This window comes from Ambystoma mexicanum, chromosome 9 (genome assembly GCF_040938575.1).
Source record: "Ambystoma mexicanum isolate Mex_15411 chromosome 9, UKY_AmexF1_1, whole genome shotgun sequence".
Classification (NCBI taxonomy): Eukaryota; Metazoa; Chordata; class Amphibia; order Caudata; family Ambystomatidae; genus Ambystoma; species Ambystoma mexicanum.
In genome coordinates, this window is record NC_090931.1 from 242,483,036 (window position 1) to 242,508,985 (window position 25,950).

At 42.2% G+C, this 25,950-nt stretch overlaps 1 protein-coding gene across 2 annotated transcripts in view; it reads left to right on the forward strand.

The window, feature by feature from the left end:
- ROBO4 (roundabout guidance receptor 4) overlaps nt 1–25,950 on the forward strand; it is a 969,314-nt gene that overhangs the window by 277,472 nt on the left and 665,892 nt on the right. For both annotated transcript variants that reach the window (XM_069614539.1, XM_069614540.1), the window contains exon 4: nt 16,722–16,842. In XM_069614539.1, the coding sequence (XP_069470640.1) occupies nt 16,722–16,842 (121 nt within the window). The remainder of the gene's footprint in view (nt 1–16,721; nt 16,843–25,950) is intronic.

A 25,950-nucleotide genomic window follows, 5' to 3' on the forward strand; every position in this document is an offset into this window, starting at 1 on the left:
CTCTCCTACCGCAGCATACTGTTGTGGCTGCCTACTCTTAGCAATGGGACCTGCAATGGAGCTGTGTTATAGTTTTGCCTCCTCCAGAGCAGGATGTGCACTCCCACAGTAGCATCTTGTGTGGCTGTCTACTCTCAGCAATGGGATGTTCTTCTACAGCATTGGATTACAGTTGTTGCCTCCTCCAGATGCGGAGATGCACTCCTGCAGTACCATGCTATGTGGCTGTCTACTCTTAGCAATCGGACTTCACCCTATAGTGCCCAGTAAGTAATGTCAAGCTTGAGAAAGTGGACCAATCAAAATACCTAGAATTGACTTTAAATGGGAAAATCAATTCTAGGAAATGTTTGGAGAACATAAACTTGTCAATACTTTCTCTGGTGGGACAAATGAGAATAAAGGGGATATTATGGGTACTGTTCAGTTGTTCCCATGATAAGATTCTATAAAATGCAAGTTATTTCCAAAATAACCTATGGTACTGAAATGAATCCGTAATATCGAAATGTTGAGTGGATAAAACTGATAGCACTTTTGTGGAAAAAAGTTTTAAATCTTCCCAAAAGTGTTCTGATTGTGCCTATAAGATATAATTAGGATTGCTTTGCATAAAAGGCATTATAAACTTGGCAGGACCTCCTTAAATTCTGGAAAAGCCTCCTTCACTCAGTCTCTCGCCTGCTAGTCAAACAGTAGGCTGACTGGTGTGCAGGGCCCTTATGAATCCTCGGGGCCCTGACCTCCCACATCTTTCATCCCAGCTGCTGTCTATCTCCTGCACTTGCTTCGGCTCACCCTCCACTATTGGAGGTTGCACTTACCTTCCTTTCTTCATAGCACTTCACCTGCTGCTCTCCATGAGCACCACGGCACCTATCCCATGCCCCCCCCACTGGACTTGCACGTTCTGAAAACTCACGAGGCATAGTAGGTTCGTCTTCCCCTCGCCATTGTCTCTTCTTCTTTGTTGTATTTAATTATTTAACGTTGTTGTAATTACTTTGTCTATCATCTCCTATCTCCTCCATGTTGCCCTGTGGGCACTTTTAAACAGTATTTGCTTCCTGTATAAGCGCCTAACAAGTGAAAAATAAATAAATAAATAGGTTGTTACTCTATGGGAATATCATAGAGCCTCCTGATTTTTATGAGTCTATGCTCTCTAAGAGAAGTTCAGTTATAAATGTATGGATTCAGGAATGTAATGATTTAATGGAGAGCTTAAAAATAAATACCCACGCATTTAATAGAAAAGCCATACAATAGGAAAAAGAAACTAAAAAATTGCAAATCTTCGTACCTACTAACATAGCCCATCAAGGCGAAGGAGGAAGACCAAGTAGTGTTCTAATGATTTGGGCGGAATCCGCCTTCCATGCGCCAATTAAGGTAGTAGAGAACAGCTCCACAGATATTCAGGAATTGCATATCTCCATGAAAAAATCGCAGTAAGATTTTACTATTAAACATTTACAATCGTCAGCCAACAGGGGCAGGGAGGGGCAGGGATGAGTTTAATTTGCTTAGTTAAATCCGGCATAGAGATTTGAAAAAATAGGTGGTAAAGACAGGGTAGTGTAATTCTAGTTGGAGACTTAAAGCCCAGTATCATGGAAGGGGACTTGGAGGATGAAGAGCAGATCTGGGATCTTGCCAAACTAGATGCAGCCTCCCGTAAGAGACAACATAAACGGTTCTATGTCATTTCATGACGGGATGTTTTTTCGCAGGTTTTTTTACTGCAGATTTTTCAACGAAAAAACTAATCGAATTTTTTATTTTTATTTTTGAAGGGGGTTTTGCCCCTAAGCCTCATCCACTTTGATTTTTTATATCATCCTGAACACCCACACCCCAAATATATATTATTCCACCCCCCCAAAAAAATTCAATTAGTTTTTTTCATTAAAGAATTTGCGGTAAAAAAACCCTGCGAAAAAACATCCTACGATGAAAGGATGTTATACCAACATAAACATGCCCTTAAAACTGCATGCATATGGGCATCTCAAAATTTGAGGGCATATCACAGCAGCGTTAATGGTGATAGACCTGCCAAGGCTACATTTGTTTCAGGAAATCGTAACAGCCACTTTGATTATGGACTAGTGAACCTGGAATCTCAGAGTTGGATAATCAAACTTGAGATACAACCTAGAGAGCAAAGCACTCATCGTCCCCTGGTCCTTTCAATATATCTAGGAATAAGACCTCCTCCCTCAGATCTAGAACGAGACAAGAATGTCCCAATAACAATAGCGGGCTCAGCTAGGCGAGTGGTGAAATGGGACAAATTAAACAAAAAAAGAAGTAACAGAATTGATCTACAATGAATCATTGCCCTTTATCAAGCTAATCTGGGTGGCATATAGAACCTCCAGGGCAGTGAACTTAAGTGAGTACATCGGTAACAAGGCACAAAATGAGGCCTTTGGTGACTAGAACCCTACAAGTAGTAGTGGGTTATAGGGTGATAAAGTGGAGCACCTGTTATGACAAAGAATGTAGAGAGGCCAAATCACTTCTAATCCAGTGAGTTAAAGCTGTGTCGAGCCGAGGAAGGGAATTGCTACGGGATGACAGAGTGAGGTACAATAAACTCCTGACTGTAGAAAACGAAGCACATATCTGCAACATTTGGGAGTGATTATTTGAGGCAATCACTGACAAGGACAGTGCCACATTCTGCAAATGGATTAATTACGAACAAGAAGAAGTGGGAAGGGTGTTACAAGGAAACATCACAGAGGATAGATGGGTGGACCATTTCAGGGGCCTATGCTGTGACGAATCTGGGGACACCCCAGTGAGCAGATCTAATGAGGTAAGACTGAATACAGATTTCACTCCATTGGTATTTGATGTGAAGGAAGCAGTAGAGGTTATAGAGGCCCAAAACCCGAAAAAGGCACAAGGTCCTTATAAAATACCCATGGACCTATTAATAGAAGAGGCTGACATATGGTCCTGTACCGGACTCGTGTATTCAATGCAGTCCTATCCCTGAATCGGGTCCCTCATCATGGAGTAGTGCCGAAATAGTCCCAATATATTAAAAAAGGGGGAATTCGAGGACCCTGCAAATTACAGACCCATCTCTCTCCTGGAATCACGGGTGCAAAATATTTTCACGGTCAATCTTAACACAAATGGAGGAATGTGTAACCGTTAACTGAGTCATACATCACTTGCAAGTAGGCTTTCAGGCTTTAATTAGTACCATTAATCAGTGACTGAGACTGTATGTACTACTAGAGAAATATCTAACCCTGAGGAAAATAAACCTGTACTTGATGTGCATAGAATGACCTTTCATTGTGTACCTTGTGTCCTCCTATGGGATCTACTAAGGAACCTGGACACACCGACAACATTGCTCGCAAACATTGTGTTGCTATATACTAACAATAAGGCCACATGGAGATGGGGATTTAATGATGAAACCACTCTGACATGTAATATACAAAAAGACGTGTGCCAATGGTGCGTTCTTGTCCTGGGCAGCGTGCTCGCATTGGAAGCATGAAGACATGAAGCAACACAGGTTCAATCCCCGGGTCCGCGCTTAGAAACCTCTGGGTATTAAGCGTGTTAAATAAATAACCTATCATATTATATCATATCATAGCAGTAGGCTGTGATGGTTGTCTCCTCTTATGATGGACACTTTGGCACAGTATTGGGGTTTCATTGTAGTGATGGCATAATCTTCTACAAGGGAAACTGTAACTGTTGTTGCACGTAAGTGAGCCGTTGCTCTCCTGTAGTGGCAGCCAGAAGTGTATGTTTCCTATTTTGATTCTGTGTTGTCGTGTATAGAGAGCTGATTTGGTTGTCTCATTTTAGTTTCGGGGCGCGACAGCCCATTAGTTTGATTAAAGCCCTCATCCACGCACAAGGAAGGATAACAAGTCCAAAATAGAACACCATGCAATATCACAGTGTGCCAGAGTCCCAAATGTTGTGGAAATCTGAGAGGGAAAACAAAACATATACAATGGCTTAGCCAAGGCTTGGTCATTTCCTGCCCAACAGAACGCACAGCGGAACAAAGCAAGTAATGTCTAGCTACTTAATAAGTAATGCCCTGACTAGGAACTAGCTTCTCCTGCTCTCCCTAGGCATATCAGTTCACCAAAATGACTGGGCAGCGGAAGTGACATCACACACCTGATGACTTAACAGGATGTGAAGTCACTTGACCTTTAGCCCTGATATCATCACACGGAGAGGCACATAAAATGCTTAAGTCAGCTAAAGATCAATAACATGCAAGTAGATGCTAAAACAGACAAAAGATATTTTATTTACCAACCACACTGATGCGCTATGAGTGGCTTTAAAATGTGACAGAAGAACACCCAGCAGAAACAACATAGGCCAGGGACGCCGTCTCCTTAATATATCAAGCGCTAACTCCCATATGCAGAGGCTGCCACCATTTCCTGTTATGCCACATATGCTCATAACATGCAAGGTAGAGCCTGACATATCAATGTACTGCCATCATAGGCCACGCGTCAACTAAAAGGCCCCACAAATGCCATCAGATGCAAGCTAATGCATCAGATGCCTAGTATAGTCATGATATGCCATATGCTGCTTCACATAGACAATGGCTGCCATCATATGCAAAGTGCAGCCTTAAATGCCCAAATATAGCTATCCAACACCAGTCGCTATTTGCATGGTTCAGCCTCAAAACCCAGTGGCTGCTTCGTATGTTATGTTACTTGATGATTTTGTAAAGCCTTACTGCCATTGTTATGTCTTAGAAACGGTGTGGGTCGATTGGCCCTTCAGCAGACCACAGCCTGAACAGACGTAAAAGAACATAGAATGTAGTAAATGACTTTCCCACCTAAAAGTCAACGGCAGCGTATTCCACGCTTTAAGTGCCAGGGTACTGAAGGATCTTCCATTTCCTAATGTAAATTTGGCTTTAATACCCCTGAATAGCCCAATTCCAGAGGAGCTCAGCGTTCTGCCGAATTCATATTAAGTCAGTCGCTCTGAGAGGTAGCAGGGTGCTGAGCCATACACACACATATGCACCAAGATGAGTAGCTTGAACTGTATTTGCGCCGCAACTGGTAACCAGTGCAGCCCTTTCCGGCATTACATTGCATGCAGATAGTATTTATAATTTCAAGCGACTGTTCAATTATCAGCAGAGATGACTAGTGTAGTGATTTCACAGAGGTAGCATGAAGAGTATCCAGCCAAGGAGTGGATTGCTATGTTAGTGACTATGTGACAACAGGAACTCATTTTTCATGACACTTAGCTGTGTTGTAGGGCGGGGGATATGAATCAGTATCTCATTCCTAAGGGAGAATGTCTATGGTTGAGGGCTCTACTGTACAAGCAAAACACATGCACAGTGAATAACATGCAATCACATGCAAATGACATACGCTTATGAGAGAAGTGTCAAAGATACTTTCAATGCATGTCCACTTGACAGGCTACATTTAAGAATTTCCAGACCTCTATGATATTTAGGAGCCAGATATCAGATATTAGCCATGTGTGCATATGTGCCATTTGTGTATCCAGTAGGATATGTGCAAAATAATGCAATAAACCATGTGTTAGTGTTGTGCTTAATAATAGGGGTTTTTGAGCTTCTGAGGGCTTTGAATGTGAGTATTCAAGAAACCTTTTTTGGAAGAAAGTACCTTTTACAGTATGTGATCATTGGGATGAATGCATAGTATTCAGTGTTTGATCAGAACAAAAAATAATCAAGAGAAGGAATGAGAGCTTCCCTTATTGGCTGGCAGAACTTTACTTGTGTGGTGGTAGTATTATGTTATGTAGTATTGTGGATGCGTGATGGCATTGAGATTTGCTCAGTTCCTCAGAGTTGAGAGGCAACTAACCAGATAGTTATATAAGATCCCTTTCTGGTTCTGGTGAAGACAAGCCTGCTGAGGGAGGTGTCAGAGTCAGGACCTGGATGTGTGCAGAATGAGTGTTCGGGACATAAAAGGAGAGTTTGACAAAAGGATCACTTTCTCTCTGTGCCAAAACAGATTGGCCACAGGTAGAGTAGAGAAAGCAAGTGTTGCCATTGCATAGAGTTAATTGCTAAATAAGTCATTGAAATGCAAGATGAGAGAACTGATTTAGAGTTTAAATATTCAATAGCAGTCTAGTTAGGTCAGTTGAGATATTCAACATTCAGGACAGCACCCTACAAGGGCAACTGTTCATAATAAGGCTCTTCTTCATAGGCTGATTGGTACCTTAAGCACAGGTTTTGAGTATTTATGTTATGTTTGTTGTTTGTTTATTTATTTATTGTGCGCACCAGACCCTTGGGTAGCAGGGCGCAAGAGAACAAGGAGGTTTACAGCTTAGTTAACATTTACAGGTTACAGATAAGTTAACGTTACAAGTTACAGGTTACAGGCATAGTGGACATTTCGAATCTGCAGGGTAGGGCAAGTGCACATGCAGATAAGGCGTAGCTAAACAGTCAAATCTATGACGATCGAACAGTAAAAGCAGGTCAGCACAAGCAATATAAAAGACGTTACGTATAAAGTGACATACGCTATGTCGCATTCTCAATAAGCCATTTTATGGTGTTCTTTCTGAAGTTATTGAAGGTTTGGTCAGATCTGAGTGCAAGAGGTAGGGAGTTCCATAACTGTGCTGCCTTAACTGGGAAGCTGAAACCTCCAATGGTGGCTAGTTTGAATCTGGGCACTAGGAGGCAGTTGGGGCTGGCTGTCCTTGTGAGTCTCGTTGGATTTTTCCTGTTGAAGCGTTCTGAGAGGTATCGGGGAGCTTTGTTGTTTAGGCATTTGTGGATAAGGGAAGCTGATTTAAGGTTGATTTTTTCTTGGGTGGAAAGCCATTTGTGTTTTCGACTTATTTCTGAAATGTGTGCACTTCTGGGGATACTTAGGGCCGCTCTAAGTGCATTGTTTTGGAGCACTTGGATTCTGTAGATGATTTGTTTGGTAGTCCCTATGTAGAGGGCGTTACAATAATCTAATTTCGATAGAATGAGGGCTCTAGCTAGAATAAGACAGCTGTCCTCTGAAAGGAATGGTTTCCCAGCTCGTATTAACTTGCATGTATAGGCAGTGTGTGATGACAGTGAGTTCACCTGTTTGGTGAAAGATAGTGTCGCATCAAGGTAAAAACCTAGGGTTTTTACTTCTCTGGCGACCTTGATAGTGTTACCATCGATGATGAAGGCGGAGTAGTTTTGGTTAAGTTTGGAGATGCGGGCTGCCGTGCCCAGGATGATGAGCTCTGTTTTGTCATCGTTCAAGCATAGGCCATGGTTGGCCATCCATGCTTGAACGATGCTATAGACTCTATTCACCAGAGCCAGATCTTCGATGTAATCCCCAGTAAGTGGTAAGAGAATCTGAGTATCATCTGCATAGTTAGTGTAGGTGATACCCAGATTATCAAGATCATCAAAGAGTGGCTTGGTGAAGATGTTATAGAGTGTCGGCGAGACGCAGGATCCCTGGGGCACACCGCAAGTGATTGGGATAGGGTCTGCTGCCGCTGCGGGGGAGAACACCCTCATAGTCCTGTCACTAAGAAATGATTGAATCCCGACTATAGCCTCCTCTGAGAAGTGGGCAGCCGAGTCCAAGTGATTACATAGGACTTTGTGGTCCACCAGATCAAAGGCGGCTGAGAGGTCTAGAAGGAGGAGGAGAGCTAGTTTTCCCTCGTCTCTGAGTGAGTCTATTTGGGCTTTTAGGTCGATAAGGGCAGTCTCTGTGCCGTGTTGCGGACGGAAACCGGATTGGCGGGTGCCAAGGAGATGGTTCATCTCAAGGAAGTTCTGGATTTGGGTGTATGCTACCTTGTCTAATATTTTTAGTAGGAAGGGAACCGTGGTGATGGGTCTGTAGTTAGTGGGGATGTTGGGGTCCAATGTTTGCTTTTTTAGGAGGGGGAGTACCCAAGATTCCTTTAGATTGCAGGGGATGGTGCCCGTAGTGAAGGAGGCATTGATAAGTTTTGTAATAAAGGGGGCTAAGTCCCTAGCCGCATCCTTGATCAGTTGTGCGGGGCATTGGTCGCCTTTGCAATTAGAAGGTTTGAGAGTCAAAATTGTCTTCTCCACCTCAATTACTGAGACCTTGGAGAAACGGAATTGGGTGGATTCTTTAGGTTTGGATGTGGGAATTTTGACTAGCAGAGGTTGAGTAGGCAGTGAGGCTTTCTTTAGGGCAATTTTTGTTTGGAGGTTGGATACTTTGTTGGTTAGTGCCAGTTGTATGTCTGTGCACCAAGTTTTGTCTTTAATGGAGTCATCCTGTACTGTGATAGGAGTTTCCAATTCCTTTAGGATAGAGAATAGCTCCTTCATGCTGGAGTTGGATTGGATGATCCTATTATTATAGGTTTCTTGTTTGGCCAGGATGATATCTTTTTTGTATTGCGGGGAGATGTTAATTAGGTTAGTTTTATTTTCAGCGGTCGGATGCCGGTTCCAAGCTGTTTCGCATTTTCTCTTCTGCAGTCTTAGGTTTTTTAGGTGGGGTGTAAACCATGAGTTCAAATGCTTTTTAGGTTTACTAATCCGAGGTTTAAATGGAGCAATACTGTCAAGAGCAGAGCACATGGCTGCGTTGAATGCATCCACTAGGATGCCTGGGTCAGAGTGGTCAGGTAGGGAATTTAGTTTGGGTAGGATGTGGGGCAGAATATTGTCGGCTGTAATATTTTTCTTGTTTCTCGTTAAGGTGGGTGTGGCTGGTGTGGGTGTTAAGACTATGGGTCTTTTGGTGTTGAGGGTAAAAGAGATAAGGTAATGGTCAGACCATATTTGGGGGGTGATGGCTGTTATAGAAGGGTAGCAGTTGTGACTGGCAATCCAGTCTAGTGTTCTTCCCTTGATATGTGTGGGAGTATTCACGAGCTGCGTGAAGCCTAGCACTGACAGAGTATTGCCTGTGGCAGTAGCATGATGGTCGTTGATATCGTTGAGCCCTAGATTGAAATCTCCTAGTACTAGTGTTTGGGAGGACTCTTTTAGCTTCTCAGAGATAACAGTGGTGATATCTTCAGTGAAGGTGCTGACGGGGCCAGGGGGTCTATAGATAAGGTGGATGTTTAGTGTTTGGGAGTTCGCAGTCGGTAGTTTGATAGAGAGAAGCTCACAGGATTTGAGGGAGGGTGTGGGTGTGATTCTCATAGGGAGATCAGATTTGGCGATAATTGCAATTCCTCCACCACGCGAGTCTGGTCTGTCAGCTCTGAGAATGGTATAATTCTCTGGGACTGCCAGAGTGAGAGCCGGACCTGCTGCATCGTGGAGCCAAGATTCAGTAATGGCAATGAAGTCAAGGCTATTATCCCGAATGATATCTGCTATGTCAGTGGCATGGGCGACTAATGATCTGGCATTGATTAGAGCAGCTTTTAGTTCAGGTTCTAGCTGCGCTGTGAGCGGGGGGTTGGCTATAAGTTTATTGATTTTAAGGTATGGTTGGCGTCTGATAGGGGCGGTGGTTACCAGTGGTCGGGATATTTTGGGTCGAAGGTGTTCTAGGCTAATGTTATATTTAGTAAAAGGTTCGAATATTTTAGGTAGTCGAGCCCGGAGTCTAAGCTTCCTTTGTTCTAAGTTGCAAGGTTTAGAGACGAGTTGTATGTGGGCACCAAGGCCCTCTGTAGGCAGAACTGTAGGCATGGTCATGTAGATGATGGTAAGGATAATTGTCAGTTTGGTGAACTGTGCAAGGTGAACTGGGTTAGGCATGTGGAAGTACATACTGTTACTACCAGCTGAGCTAGGTGGGCTGGAATTAGTTGCCGTGGGTGGATACGGGGCAGAGTAGGCAGAGTACAGTTCTCAAATACTTGGCGAGATTAATGCAGCAGTGACGTACTAGTCTAAGAGTAGCAGTCAGATACTGGGCTAAGTGCGACAGTCAGATGTAAGTCTAAAAGCCGAGGTCAGATACTGGGCTGAGAGTGATAGTACAGTGGTCTCTTGGCGACCATAAGGCACTACACAATACTACAGTGGTCTCTGGGCGACCATAAGGCACTACACAATACTACAGTGGTCTCTGGGCGACCATAAGGCACAACACAATAATGCAGTGGTCTCTGGTCGACCATAAGGCACTACACAATACTACAGTGGTCTCTGGGCGACCATAAGGCACTACACAATACTACAGTGGTCTCTGGGCGACCATAAGGCACAACACAATAATGCAGTGGTCTCTGGTCGACCATAAGGCACTACACAATACTACAGTGGTCTCTGGGCGACCATAAGGCACTACACAATACTCAGTGGTCTCTGGGCGACCATAAGGCACTACACAATACTACAGTGGTCTATGGGCGACCATAAGGCACTACACAATACTACAGTGGTCTCTGGGCGACCATAAGGCACAACACAATAATACAGTGGTCTCTGGGCGACCATAAGGCACTACACAATACTACAGTGGTCTCTGGGCGACCATAAGGCACAACACAATAATACAGTGGTCTCTGGGCGACCATAAGGCACTACACAATAATGCAGTGGTCTCTGGGCGACCATAAGGCACTACACAATACTACAGTGGTCTCTGGGCGACCATAAGGCACTACACAATACTACAGTGGTCTCTGGGCGACCATAAGGCACAACACAATAATACAGTGGTCTCTGGGCGACCATAAGGCACTACACAATACTACAGTGGTCTCTGGGCGACCATAAGGCACAACACAATAATACAGTGGTCTCTGGGCGACCATAAGGCACAACACAATAATACAGTGGTCTCTGGGCGACCATAAGGCACTACACAATACTACAGTGGTCTCTGGGCGACCATAAGGCACTACACAATACTACAGTGGTCTCTGGGCGACCATAAGGCACAACACAATAATACAGTGGTCTCTGTGCGACCATAAGGCACAATACAGTGATGCCATGTTGCAGAGTGGGCAGAGTTGGTTATGACGGGGGATGGCTAAAGCAAGGAATGCAGATACGTAGGCGTTAGCACCGCGCTTAGAGGGCAGATTGCTCTGTGCTTGAGCGACTGAGTGAGTATATAGTGCGAGATATTTAGCAGGCTGCATGTAATCAGGGCAGCATTTGCATATACTCATAGTTGTAGCTATATAAGGAGGTGTGTAAGCCAAAGAGGTGGGGGTAGACAGATCAGGCGATCAGGAGACAGTTTGTACAGTACCTTTGGTTGCCGGTGGGAAGGCTCACGGGCAGAGTTCCTGGCCAGTGGCCAGTGAGCAGACAGTGACAGGCATGGACAGGGAAGCTGCCTTAGTGCACGCCTTCGTGCTGCAGCCAGCTTGCGCCTGCCGGTCGTGGATAGGTTGAGAAATGAAATCAGGCAGCCAATAGTGTGCGCGATGCAGCTCGCGTGGACTCGGCCAAGGAGGGGCAGAGTCTAGATGAGTCGGACGGCCATCTTGGAATGGCGGCCTCTTGTAGAAACACTATAGGTAGGGATAGTTAGATCTAGGTTTCAGCAGTTCTTGGGCTCGCAGACACCCTGGTGTCAGACAGGGTGTTAGTAGGTCTGGAAAAGGTCTGGGACTATGCCAATTTTGGCACTGTCGGGACTGGGGACTAGCTAGCCTTTTTGGTTGTAACCCCTGAGCTTCTATCTGGGGCTACAACCAAAAGACCCCTCAGCCCCCCCTAGCAACGTCTCTGGTGTCAGACCTAGAGTCAGGTATAAATATGGGCAACCTGTTGAATAAGAGTTTCACAGCCACCTGGTTGGCCAGATGTCACTGATCCAGCTAATGCACTGCTTTGGAGGAGGATCGGGAGAGGCTCAATGCTCCCTCTGTCCAGAGTCCAGGAGTAGCGCTGTCATTTCCTCAGATCAGAGGAAAGATTTGAAGCAGTTCACATGGATGATCATTTACAGATCCCTAGAGATTCCAAAATCCACCAATTCAGTGACTTTCCTGCGTATTTGAGAGTTCAGTCCTCTTGCCCTCCAAAGCCCTGGGCTTCATATGTTCCATCTTCAGGTCCTTCCATTATCAAACATGGGCCGCTTCACCTTACACTGTTTTGCCTGATAATTGATGTGCCAAGTGGTTGTATTTTGCCATGTGCAGGATTTAGGTCTCCTGTTTCCAGAGGTCTAGCACAAAGTCCTGAACTCTAAGAATGTCAATCACAGCTTTAAATGCCCCAGTTATGTCATCCAACACCAGTTAATATTATACTATATTTGCACGGTATAGTCACCATATAGACAGGGGTGGACTGGGAACCAAAGAGGCCCTGGAAATAATGTGAAAAGTTAACCCATATTACATTTTTCAGCAAGCCCAACCATATTATTATGAGAAAATGCAGAAATAAAATAGGTTACCACACAAAAGAGGCCTGGGGTGCCGTGGCTTACCGGGAAATCTCCAGAGTTCCCTATAGGCCAGTCCACCCCTGCATATAAAGAGTACTTAATGTGCGCATGTACTCTGGAGTATCACATTCCCAGTTGCTGCCATTAAAGGCCAAGCATTTCCTGTAATGCCTCAGAACAGTAGTTAATACTCTATGCCTATATGGTGTGTAGTGCCCCACGTCCCCAGTTCCTGCCATCATTTGCCGAGCATAGCCTCAAAGCCCCAGGTATGATTATCAACACGAGTTCATGCTTTTTATGCATGGCATGTTCACCATGTGCACTGTCAAGCCTCATTACCAGAGTGGCTGCCAACATATGCTAAGCACAGCCTCAAATGCCCGAGTAATGCCATCCAACACCAGTTCATGTTTCATGTGCCTCTCCCAGTCCCATAGCAGGCTTCAGTGGGCAGCTAAGGGGCTTGAGAAGGAAGAAGAGGCAGAAGCTGCCCAAGGCAAACTGGGCTCACATCTGAGTCCTCTTTGCTTTCTATTCGATGCTGCCTCTGCGATTCCTTACACAGAAGTCGCAGAGGCAGCAGTGTCCAGGCATAGCTCCGGGTAACTCTGGCCGCTCTGAACTGATGCTGCTTCTGCCACAGCTGCAACAAAGCAACTGAGGTCATCAATGGTGTGTGTGTGTGGGCCAGGTCAGTACATGGGTAGGGTAATAGCATCCAAACCTTTGGAGTGCCACAAGCAAGGGCATTCAGATTGACCATAACAGTTTTAAAGTATGTATGCCCCTTTTAATGGGCATTGATGGACAGTAAAATATCAAACTGACCTAGGACACCATCTTTTTTCTCAGGCTTAGGGTGTGTGAGAAAAAGTCAGCAACCCCAGACTAATGGAGTTTCTTTGGCATTCCTTCCAAAGGCCATCTTCATTTTCCTCCAAGACACTGGGCTAGCTAATCCCTGGGAGAGGAGCAGTCACTACCGAAGGCAGTACCCTCAAATGGCAAAAGTGATGCATGCAAATCGATTGGCTAGAACATGGGGTGCACAGTGTAACAATGCCAAAAATGGGAGTCTGCCATGGGCACTCATCTGATTAAGTTGTTAATGGTTATTTTACAAACAACTGTGTTTTGGGAGTGGTAATTCTTGACACCAGGTGTACCAGACTAGCATATTTGGCTCGACTGCTATGGATTATGAAGTGGGTGGTAATTATGCAAGAGATTCACAAGAATGCACACTACAATATCAGAAGAAATGACTATATCACTTAGCAGCGCCATAGCATACAGTTATTACTATAGCACAACATCATGACATTCATGGTGACACATCCCAATAAGATACCTTATACAAATCCATTAGTTCTAAACATGTAAGAACTGGCCTCACTTGGCCAATTCCCTTCCCGCTAGTAACTCTGCAGGAGCTGCGTACGGATATACAGAAAGTCACATCCATTCAATTGCATTGGGTTCCACTGTGTTCCCCACGACATGGAATTAGTCGTGGCAAGCACAACCGTTTCATTATTTGTCTACTTTTCGAGTGGCAATTTTTGCTCAAAGACCGTACTTGATGATTTCCACCGCACCGATCCAAGCACTGTAGAAACTGGGCCATGGCTTCAGTCCAAATGTTTCCACATTATCTCCAGCACTCGCGAAGTGACACTGCACGCCATTGCCCCACAAATTAGGTGCTTCTTATCTGCTATTGCCAATGGGGATCACATGATCACATTAGATCTTATTAGGCTTCATGATGTAGCAGAACATTGTGCTTTGCTTTTTTGGAAGCTTTGTTCAATTCTTTTATCATCCAATTAAGGATTGAATCCACCAAAGTACTTTCCAAACATCCTCCGACAACAATGATACCAGGTGATTTAAGGCCCAATTTCTGTTATCCGGGTGCAAGAGATCCGGAAAAAGAGAAATATTCAGACACTTGGTTACCTAGTTTAGAAACATTGTTATACACACTTAAAAAAAAAATACAAACTCATCCCATTACTGGCAATGGGAAATGCCAGTTCACAGAAAATTAAGTGAACAAATCTTTTTCTACAGATTGTTTTCCACAAACGTCTGAGCCTACAGAAGAGTTGTATGAAGAAGTGTAGTTTCTGGAGCTGATTAGCCGCCATGACAGCATGGCAGTGTTGAGAATATCAAATGGAGAGAGATAAACTAAAAACAGGTTATGCATACAATGGTATCGGCTAATGTGAAGAGGTACATCCTACATGTCAGTCTATAAGCATGTCTGTGCATTGGGAACTGGGTATGCATGCGGGCTTCCTTTACTCTAAGACATGGCGCACACTCTTACCTCCTACACCTCTAAACCTCTGTGACCCCAACAGGCTCTTCCAACATCCTGGAATTGAACCATCTGGACTGGATAAGGGGGCAGGGGAAACAGGAAGCAGGACAGCCCTCTGACCTCAATCGAGGGACAGATGTCGCAGCCATTCTATCCTCACATCTAGACCCTAAAGCTGTCCAAATAAGTGTTCATGGTTCATTGTTTCCAACACGTAAATGTTAGAGTGAGATTTGTGACACACAGGGATGAGCATCAGCCACAGTGCACATTATGTATTTAATGATTGAAGCCTACAATCCTTTTATCACAGACATGTTTGCCAAAAGTAATGATTAATGGTCATGAACATGTTCCAAAATATGTTTTCATGTTATACAAAGCAGGGTACGAGAGCACACATCTTGGAAGTATAACCCTTTATAAGAAAATTATTTATATTGCTATTCTAGGTTTTAATAGTCTGCTTTGCTTAGTAAAAAAAGGTTTAATGTTCTTATTAGGTGAAAAACACATGCTAGAAGTGATCATTTGAAATCCAAACAATGCAGTTGTAAAAAGAGACAGTTTACAGTGTTAACCCAATGAAGTAATGCCCTTTTTAATAACTCTTTTTCTGAGAAGAAACACCATTGTGTCTCTCAAACTTCCCTTCCTTCTTGGAAAGCTTTGCCTTAGGATTAAAACAATGAATGTGTTTCTTCTATGAGCCCCATGCTCATGTTTAATTCTGCATGCTGACCACTGAATTGATGGTAGTGTAGACGAACTTGTGCATGGTTTACAGTATGGACACACACTGATACTTAGCAGAAAATAACCTCCCAGCAGGCCATCCGCAATGTGCTACAATTGAGAAAGCGAGGCTACAAAAAACAAGACACACATATACAGTGCCCTATCACAACTCAGCGAGGCTACAAAAAACAAGACACACATATACAGTGCCCTATCACAACTCTGGGTAGGTGGATTACTAGTGTAAACTTAAAATCCCCCAAAGACATGAAGAAAAACCATGCAAATAAAAAAAATATGAAGTATTTGCAAACTTCATCACTTTAAACAATAATCAATTTGCCAAAGAAGATGGAATTAGATTGAGTAATAGGCCAAAACAAAACATTATGGAGATGATGGCATGAGACCTGGAATCACGAGCTTGCTTGGGTCTCTAGGGATGAAACATGGGGTCTGAACAAAGCACTGTTCCGCCTTTTCGCTAGAGGTGGGGATGTTGTTCTGTTGAGTTTATGCTTGTCCGTATAGGTAAATGTATCCTTCTAATGGTTGGGGTTGGCATATGGTAGTTGGAAGAAAATACCCCTATGGTATGTGCCTTCCAAGGGAGAGGATTGGATTTTAATGGGAATTACATTATGCATTATGATTCAATTTAATATGCACACTTTGTTAGCAGTCACAACGTGCACCATTTGTTAAAAATCTAGTGCCTTGAGTATTTCCCAAATCATGGCAAGCCAAATATCTCACTTGTAGTGCCACTTTGGCACTGCTCTGGTGCCCTTGCTGATGGTAATACAAGGCAGCCACAACATAGCGCCTTACTATAGAACTGACCCGGAAGTACATGGAGGGCTACTGGCTTGATAGGAGAGTTGCAAACCACAGATAAATAAATATAGGAGGCATTGATGTGGAGTCTACATCCCTAAGCAGTGTCAAATATGTATGTAACACTGTTCTTCTGAATTTACCGTAGAGCAACGGCATTGCCTAAACACACTGAGTTGGCAGCTTTTATCAAGACTATCTCCCCTTAGAATGCAGGAAAGAACGTGGGATGTTGTTATGCTGACCTTTATTGAGAAGCACTCCGTGATTGGCTGATTTAACCTTTCATCCTTCCGAGGTCAATACATTGAGTACTATTATAAATGAAATGATATTAACACCTATTATTACAGAACTCAGGACCGTAAGGGGTCTTGCTCGAAGCACTGTATAAGAAGACAGTATTATGAATATGATTAATGGCAACTGAGTAACTGTTCTTTCTCATTATGTTTTAGGTTGCTGGCGGCAATCTGTCAATCACATATGCTCTCAAGAGTGATTCCGGCGTGTACACCTGTCTGGCCTCCAACCAGATTGGAGAGCGGGAGAGTCCATCTTCTCAGATTTCTGTATTTGGTAAGTAGGTACAAATCCTGACCTTCTGTGTGCAGTGAGCAGCCAGTTCATACGTCTGGTGATTAATAGGAGTAAGGAAACAAAAAGATATGCCTGGTGCATGCCACGTACTAGGCATGCCTCCACGCATTGCCCTGTGCCCGGTATGTATCATGCACAGGATTTTATGCAGGACACAGTCGCAGGCTTTACCCTATATCTCTGTGTGTCAGCCAAGGCCTGCGCATCTTACACTGGGGATTCCTGTCGGCCATCTGTCTTGTTGTGCACAGTGCCTTTAGCAGAGTCGCTTGTTGCAGCATGTGTGTGGTAGTGCATGGCGGATGAAATGAATCTGGCGTAGCGCACTTGAGCTGGAGAATTCATTTCCTGAGGTTTTAAGATTTTGGGATATCATTTCTTCATCACATCAACCAAAGATTTTTCAAAATAAAAATATAGACATTTTCAAAACATTTGGGCAACAGTGTATCAAAGTTTCAATCTACTGAAAATCGTCTTTTGATTCGAAAACTCTGCTCAACTACATCTATAGATTTCTTGTGCGTTTGCAGACGTGATTCAAACCTCTGACAAATGTCGTGGATTTGATTTTTGGTGTTCGTGGTCGCTGACCTGCTGCTCCAGAAAATGTGTCTGCCCAATAGCTGTTTGTTAGAAGAAAGTTTGGAGAAAGAACCACAGTTTTCACGCCAACTGTAGTTTGTAATAGAATTCGGGTATTTGGCTTTGACAAAATAAGGAGAATAGCGGTTGCATCACTTAGAAGTTGCTTGATTTAAGGACTCAGAAATCAAGGATTTTCAATTTACCTTCATAAAGACTCACTGCACCAAAAATAGGATTAAATAAATCAAGTTTAAAAACAAGTGATTTAACCACTATTCTTATTTTGTCAAAGCCAAATACCCGATTTATAGGACAAGCTATAATTGGCGCGAAAACTGTGCTTCTATCTCCAAACTTTCTTTTAACTATATCTATCACCACCACAGAATCTGTACTAGATCTTATGGTACTGCTGTGGTCAGGGGACCCCATAGCCAAGGTTCTGTTCTACATTACACATTACAGTCGAAGCATTTTCCTTTTAACTTTTGAATGCACCCACCCCTAAATACTAACCAAATTAGGCAACATCAGAACACACATTTATACTTTGGTGAAGTCTGATGAACATTTGAAAAAGAAATGTGTTTTTATCTGGGGTGTTGTATACACCCACGAAAACACTGGTTGGCGGCGAATATCCCAAAAATGCTACACTTAGACTTTCGAGATTTTTGGCATGAATCTAGAACTTAAGACAACATGGTAAAACAGCAAATATGCTTAAAACTATCTGTGATTTCTGAGTTATTAACAATGTATGTGCATTGCAGGCATTCAATCACGCATGGAAACAAAAGTCATACACACAACAAACTGAAAACACACAGAAAAAACGTACACAAATAGGACTAAACATAGACTTCAACCCAGTAAAGGAATATCCAAATACGGGCATGGGCACAACATTTGGAAAACATACACACGTGCAGAAACAGAAGCAAACTGCGTGCGCGCGCGCACGCACGCACGCACACACACACACGCGCGCGCGCGCGCACACACACACACACGCACACAAACACGTGCATGCACAGAAAACATGGAAAACACACACACAGAGGATTGGAAACAGAGTTGAAAAATATAAAATATTGCAGACAGAGAAAGAACATCCACGTGCATTAGTGCATACACATCAAACACACCCATGGAAGCTGAACAGAAAACACAAATGCCATATGCCATTATTAATATCTCACAATGTGGGCAAATAGACAGAAAGTGGAAAACACACACAAGTGCAGAAGAGGAAACTGTGAAAGCAATCCATCCATCCACCAACTTCGCCAAACAACCAGACACACACAAACTCACTCATCCATGCATACCAGCCAAGCACTACACGCACAACCCCCACACACTTTTAATTGATTAATGAATCTCAATGTGCAGCCCTCACACCTTAAAAAATGGACACAGCACAAAACGTTGAGTTCACCTTTTTGACAATATAAAGGAAAGTCTAGAAGAGTTAGAAAAGGCCAAAGTTAAGGATCCTCCAATTGGACAAATTAACTATTTACTGAATATAAACAAGGTCAACCTAGCATCTCAATCCTTAACTCGGACTACTCCATCAATCTACAACCCTCACTTTAAATATTACAGATTTTGCAGCCGTACTATACTTAACTTGAATCTTGCGAACGTGTGGTGTTGTCTGAGTAGGGATTGTATTTAAAGTTTGGTGACCTTTGGTGAAATTTGGTAAACAGGTAGTTTTGGCTATTTGCATTAACGTAAACATTAGTATTGCAAACGTGTATGACTTACATTATATAGGTGCAATGTTCTATTTGATCCAAGTCACACATTCCACAACACCACCTAGTAGGCATTGCTTGAAGTACACCTTCAATTCATAGCCACATCAGCAAGGCAGTGTGGGTATGCAAATTAGCTGGAACACAAGCCGTTTGCTCCAGAAAATTGCCTTTGTTTTACAGGGCAGTGCTACTTTATACACAGCTTAATCTACTGGCGCTGTGGAATGTGGGATAAGCTCAAATGGAATATTGCACTTTCGCATTTCAGGGAGAAGGTTTTTTCCCGAACGTGTTTGTAAAACATTGTATTTACTGGTGATAACCTTAACTCCGTGTAAAACAATGTTTTCATGCCATAGTAACACATTGCGCTGAATACTAACACTGCTGTGAAACTGCTCCCCATTCAGTCCTGCGAGTTGTGCTATGCACCCCTACTGATCACGTGTGAAAGCTTTCACGTGCCTCACTCGTTTTGTCAAGTTCTGCTTTCAGTGGCGGGTCTGCATTGCCCTCTAGTGGTCGATTACACGTTTCCACGCGCCATCCGGACCTCATCTTCAGACATCCTGGATTGAAACTTTATGTGGCAAGAAAATGAATGTTTGGTGTACAATCTCACAATTGTGAGTTCGTAGGAATAATGAAAATACACATACCCGGAGTTTTCTTTTCAATCATAGTTGCGAGAGCCCCTAGGAGACTGGTTCTCTGGTCGTTTGAGATCCAACATTGTCATTTGCTTACAATGTAGCTAAAATGCACAATGTCGTGCCTTTCTTTGCAGCATTCCTGAAACTGTATGGGACGTTTTGATAGTTACAAATATTTGCATTTTTTTTGGTTGTGAGCACAGCATTGCAATACACTGGTCGGTATGCTGAGTGCTTGAAAAAGCAGCGCACACCATGACAAGCAGGGGCCCTGTTAACGTGGGGCGTTTACATACGTGGGTGTGTATGGAGTGCCATTGGGGACATAATTCAAGATTCATAAATGCATATGCGGAACACTGGAGTGTATACATTACATACTCTTAATATACAATTAATGTATCTGAGCCTGCAGTGTACCATTTTCAATAAACAAAACATGCATCTCAATATACAGTATATACCTCTCACTATAGAATGTATGTATCTCAGTGTACAGTGTGTATATTTCAGTATCTAATGCACGCATTTCAATATACAGTATACACCTATTACTATAGAATGTATGCATCTCAGTGTACAGTGCGTATATTACAGTATCTAATGCACGCAATTCAATATACAGTATACACCTATCACTATAGAATGTATGCATCTCAGTGTACAGTGCGTATATTTCAGTATCTAATGCACGCATCTCAATATACAGTATATACCTATCACCATAGAATCTATGCATCTCAGTGTACAGTGCGTATATTTCAGTATCTAATGTATGCATCTCAATATACAGTGTATACCTCTCACTATAGAATCTATGCATCTCAGTGTACAGTGCGTATATTTCAGTATCTAATGCACGCATCTCAATATACAGTATACACCTATCACCATAGAATGTATGCATCTCAGTGTACAGCGTGTATATTTCAGTATCTAATGCACGCAACTCAATATACAGTATACACCTATCACCATAGAATGTATGCATCTCAGTGTACAGCGTGTATATTTCAGTATCTAATGCACGCATCTCAATATACAGTATACACCTATCACCATAGAATGTATGCATCTCAGTGTACAGCGTGTATATTTCAGTATCTAATGCACGCATCTCAATATACAGTATACACCTATCACCATAGAATGTATGCATCTCAGTGTACAGCGTGTATATTTCAGTATCTAATGCACGCATCTCAATATACAGTATACACCTATCACCATAGAATGTATGCATCTCAGTGTACAGCGTGTATATTTCAGTATCTAATGCACGCATCTCAATATACAGTATACACCTATCACCATAGAATGTATGCATCTCAGTGTACAGCGTGTATATTTCAGTATCTAATGCACGCATCTCAATATACAGTATACACCTATCACCATAGAATGTATGCATCTCAGTGTACAGGGTGTATATTTCAGTATCTAATGCACGCATCTCAATATACAGTATACACCTATCACCATAGAATGCATAGAATGTATGCATCTCAGTGTACAGTGTGTATATTTCAGTATCTAATGCACGCATCTCAATATATGATATATAAATCTCAGTATGTAATGTACACATTTCAGTGTTCAGTATATACATTTATGAATCTTGAATTATGTCCCAAACGACCCCCCATAGTTGTGAGTAACATATCTGGAGGGTTGCCAATAGTAACCTACCCTCCAATGGCCTACTATCATAGGGTTGGATTCCAAAGGAAACATGGCAAGTGTGGGCATGCAATCTCACACTGAGGACATTTAAGTATTTGGCTTCTAAAGTGTTGTGAAGTGCTTGCCACAGTATGGAAGAGCTGGTGATGTCAGATGGAATGTTTGGTGTTGAATGATGTGTGAGTGTTCCAGATAAGGTCAGTTAAGCCTGGGTGATGGGACCCAGTGGTTCTGTTCATGAAGTCTTGATGTAACCTATGATAAAGATGTCTGGAGAAACCTAAAGAAGACGACAGAAGGTGCTTTTTAACATAAAGCTGCATACAACCGCTCAGAACATGCATAATGGGGAAACTTTAGAAATGTAGAAATATGTGTTTATTTCCACGATTTTCATTCACGATTATACAAAGAGGAACTTTCGCCAAGTGATGAAGATCTAAATCTTTTTATTTTTTTGCAAGGTTAATATCTCGAAACTATAGATTGAAGAGAACATTAAGATAGAAAGGAAAATTGAAGTCAATGAAATACCTAATGCAATACAAGACTTAGTGGAAAGTCACCAGGGCCTGATTTCTGAATTTTACAAACTGTGACTCAGCTATCGCCAATCCTGTGTGAGATATTCAATGATTTTCTGATGTGAGCAACATTATGTGAATCAATGAGAGAAGCCTTGATCATTTTAATACCTAAACCAGACAAACATCATAAAAAGTGTCGAAACTATAGAGCAATATCATTGTTGAATGTTGATCTAAACATTTTTACTAAAGTTTGGTTGAATAGGTTGATGGAATGTGTCGGAGGCTTAATTGATGAATCACAAGCAGGCTTTTCACCGGGGAGATTTGGATATGATAATATTAGAACGGTGCTAGATGTTATAGGCGTGCACAGTGCGGAGGGACCTGACTCAGTGATTTTTTTGATGCTGAAAAGGCCTTTGACAGAGTTAATTTAAAGTTTCTAGAATATACACAGATGAATGGGGTTTGGTCCCATGTTTATACAAATGTTTGATTGTATTCGTTAGGGCATCACAGCAAAAGTGTGAATTAATGGGTAAATATCCAAACCCTTTCCGCTGTAAAAAGGTACTAGGTAAGGATGCCCACTGTCACCATTTTTGTTTAATTTGGCTTTGGAACCACTGGTGGCATATATAAGACAGTGTGAAGAAATTAAGGGAATTTCTGTAGATAATACTGAGATCACGATCTTAACTTATTTATTTATTTTATTTGCATTTTTAAAGCGCTCACACAGTCTGGGGGCATGGAGGCACTGTTACAGAAATTTTTTTTTTGTTGTTGTCTTAGTTGCAAATTTATAACATGCTTAAATTCCCAGAGGTTTCTAAGCACGGACCCGGGGATCGAACCTGTATTGCGTCGTGTTGTCTTGCTTCTAAGGCAAGCACGTTGCCTCTGAGCTATCCTGCCGGGACTTATGTTGAGGATATGATGATTCTTCTTTCAAACCCTGGGGTGTGTGGATCATTGCTAAAGCAAATGTTTGAAGAAGGTGGTGGGATGAAAGGTCATAAAAGAAACTGGGACAAAACAGAAATATTCCCTATATCCAAGACATGTGATATGAATTTATTGAAATCCTGGAACTGCAAATGGTCCCCAGGTGCAGTAAGATGTCTAGGAATACATGTAATTAAAGATTTAAAGAAAATTGTTCAGTATAATATTGAGAAAACAATAGACAGAATAATAATAAATATTAAGAAATGGGAAAGGCTTCATTTGAATCTATGGGCAAAAGTGAACGCGATAAAAAAATTTTATTACCTAAGGTGCTGTATATAATAATATAAGTATTCCAAACCATCTTATGGGGAGTAGGTAAGAGACTGCATATCCCAAAGTAGATTCTGCTGCAGGATGTTAAAGAAGAAGGATTTGGTTATCCAGACCTGTTAAAATGCTATAGAGCATTTCTAATTAAAAATGCTCACATTATTTATGATAATGATGATATAAAAGGTGCCATTTGATTGCGATAGAGAGAGAAATTTGTGAACCTTACCCTTTGGATAGTCTCTATATGATGGGAAAATTATCAGGGAAAAGATTGAAATTGCAATCGATAGTGACAACTAGGCAGGCTTTAACAACATGGTTGAAGGAAAATGGTAAACATTTTGGGTTTAATTATGATGCATCGGTATGGCATAATTAGGCACTGTGTTGCATAATAGATGTCTACACTGGCAGAGTTGGATCAAGAGGGGTATATTGACACTAAGGGATTTATTGGAGGGGGATAGGATGCTAAGCTTTGGGGAGTTACAGGATAGGTTTGGTTTGGACAGGAGAGAGATGAGTCAAATTGAATTCGTTGATAAGTCAAAGAATAAACATAGTTGATGGAATATTGGAGGAAAGGCCGGCGATTTGTAAACTGTTTGTCGGGCAAGAGTACAATGTATGCACTTATATGCGCTTTATGACTATGGGGTTGAATTATATAGGCGCATGGACAAATCGAAAAGATACTTGGTTGAATGATATCAACATGATCATGTGAGAGGAAGAATGGAGGGACCTTCTTAGGGTTGCAGCGAATGCAAGTATGGATATGTGTTTACCTTTGATAAGGCAGAAGGTTGTTGGGAAGATTTATAGGACAACAGTGAAGATGTATACGTTGACATTGAAGACTGATGAAGGATGTTGGAGTTGTGGTAATGGTAGGGGGAACCTATTACAACTACTTTGGAGTTGACCGAGAGTACAAGGCTTTTGGAAAGAAGTTATGAACAGAATTGACATGATATTTTAGAATAACCTTTCAAAAGTCGGCTACCAATGTGATTCTGCTTATGTATAGAGAGATGCTTAACTGCAAGAAAATATAACCCCTGGATTGATAAGGCTGTGGTTGTAGCGGTTAAGCTGATTCTTAGAGTCTGGAAGACCAGGAAGAAGCCCAGTGCGGATGATTGGCTGGTAGAAATGCAGATACTGTCTAAATATAAAAGGATTTCTTTGAAGCATAAATGGCGAGAAGATGTATATCTTTCACTATGGTGTCCATTCAATACTTTATATGAGTGAAGGAGTGAGGGGTGGTTCCCTTTCTTTTGTCTAGTGTTGTGTGCTGTGGGTGTACATGTGAATTATAGGATGTTATCTCTTCCTTTCTCACATGGGATTTAAAATGAGTTTCTACTTTAGAGTTGTTGGTTTGATATACAGTTGAGGATTTGAGTAAATGATGATATAGTTATGTTAGTATCGGATATTAATGTTTTGGTAAGTCATAGTTGAAATGGATTAATATGACCCATGTGCGTTAGAAATGCATTTTGATGCAAAACTTAATAAATATATTTAAAAAAAGAACATGCCATTGCTATTGCACTGTGTCTTTCAATGTGCCATTGCCATGCACAGATCGACATCTCAAAGTTGTCACATCCCAAGACATGTTTCGTCCTATTCAGGTCTAGTCAGGATGGAGCAGCTGACTGCTCGATGGGCATAAGGCTCGATGGGGTAAATAATGACAATCTCAGGGTTTACCTTGTGTTGGCACCGACACTGAACTAACTATACAGGCCTGATTCATGGAACCTTTAGCACGATGCATGTAACAAAATCCCTGATTCGCAGAGAGGTGCAAGGGGTATTCTTGTGTAGCAAAGTCACTTTGCACCAGTGCAACATCGCTTTGCACCGTGCTAAATGTTCCATGAAACAGGCCCTACATGTCCAGGCATGTAATTGCGATTGCCAATTGATTTGCATTCATGGACATTTTGAAATACAGGCTGTATAGATAATGCATGACAGTCATAAGTGTGCTCGTCTTCAAGGGCACATAACATCACAACACTGTGATAAATAAGCATAGAGTGGCCAATTCACGAATTGAGTTGAGTGTGCAAATTGCAGCTCTAACGAGTCGCAAATTGCACTCAATGAGTCCGAAAGAATCCCTGCTGCTACTTCGTGCAAGCTTGCCATAATGTACAATATTAATACTTGTCCTTAGCTGAATGCAAACTCTTAACATGTCCATTGCATCCTTTCCTGCTATTGCATGGGCATGTCTCTAGCAGGGGAATCTTTGTAGAAGCACTTGACTAGATGAATAAAGTTTACATTTGATAACAGTTGCCCTTGAACTATACACGCTGCCATATACCTGCCCCCCCTCGACCCTCCTTGCAGTGTTACTGCTCCTAACATCTCAGTGGCTTTATCCACTATTGAAACCTCTCACACATCCAACACTAAACTCAGACTTAGCCTTCTGATGTAAACCACAAACCCAACAAAGCTTCTAGATTCTGCCTCCAGTCTACTGCACATTGGCCACCCCAAGGATTGTCTCTTAATGATGTCATGCATGCTACGTCAGAGAGCACTCAA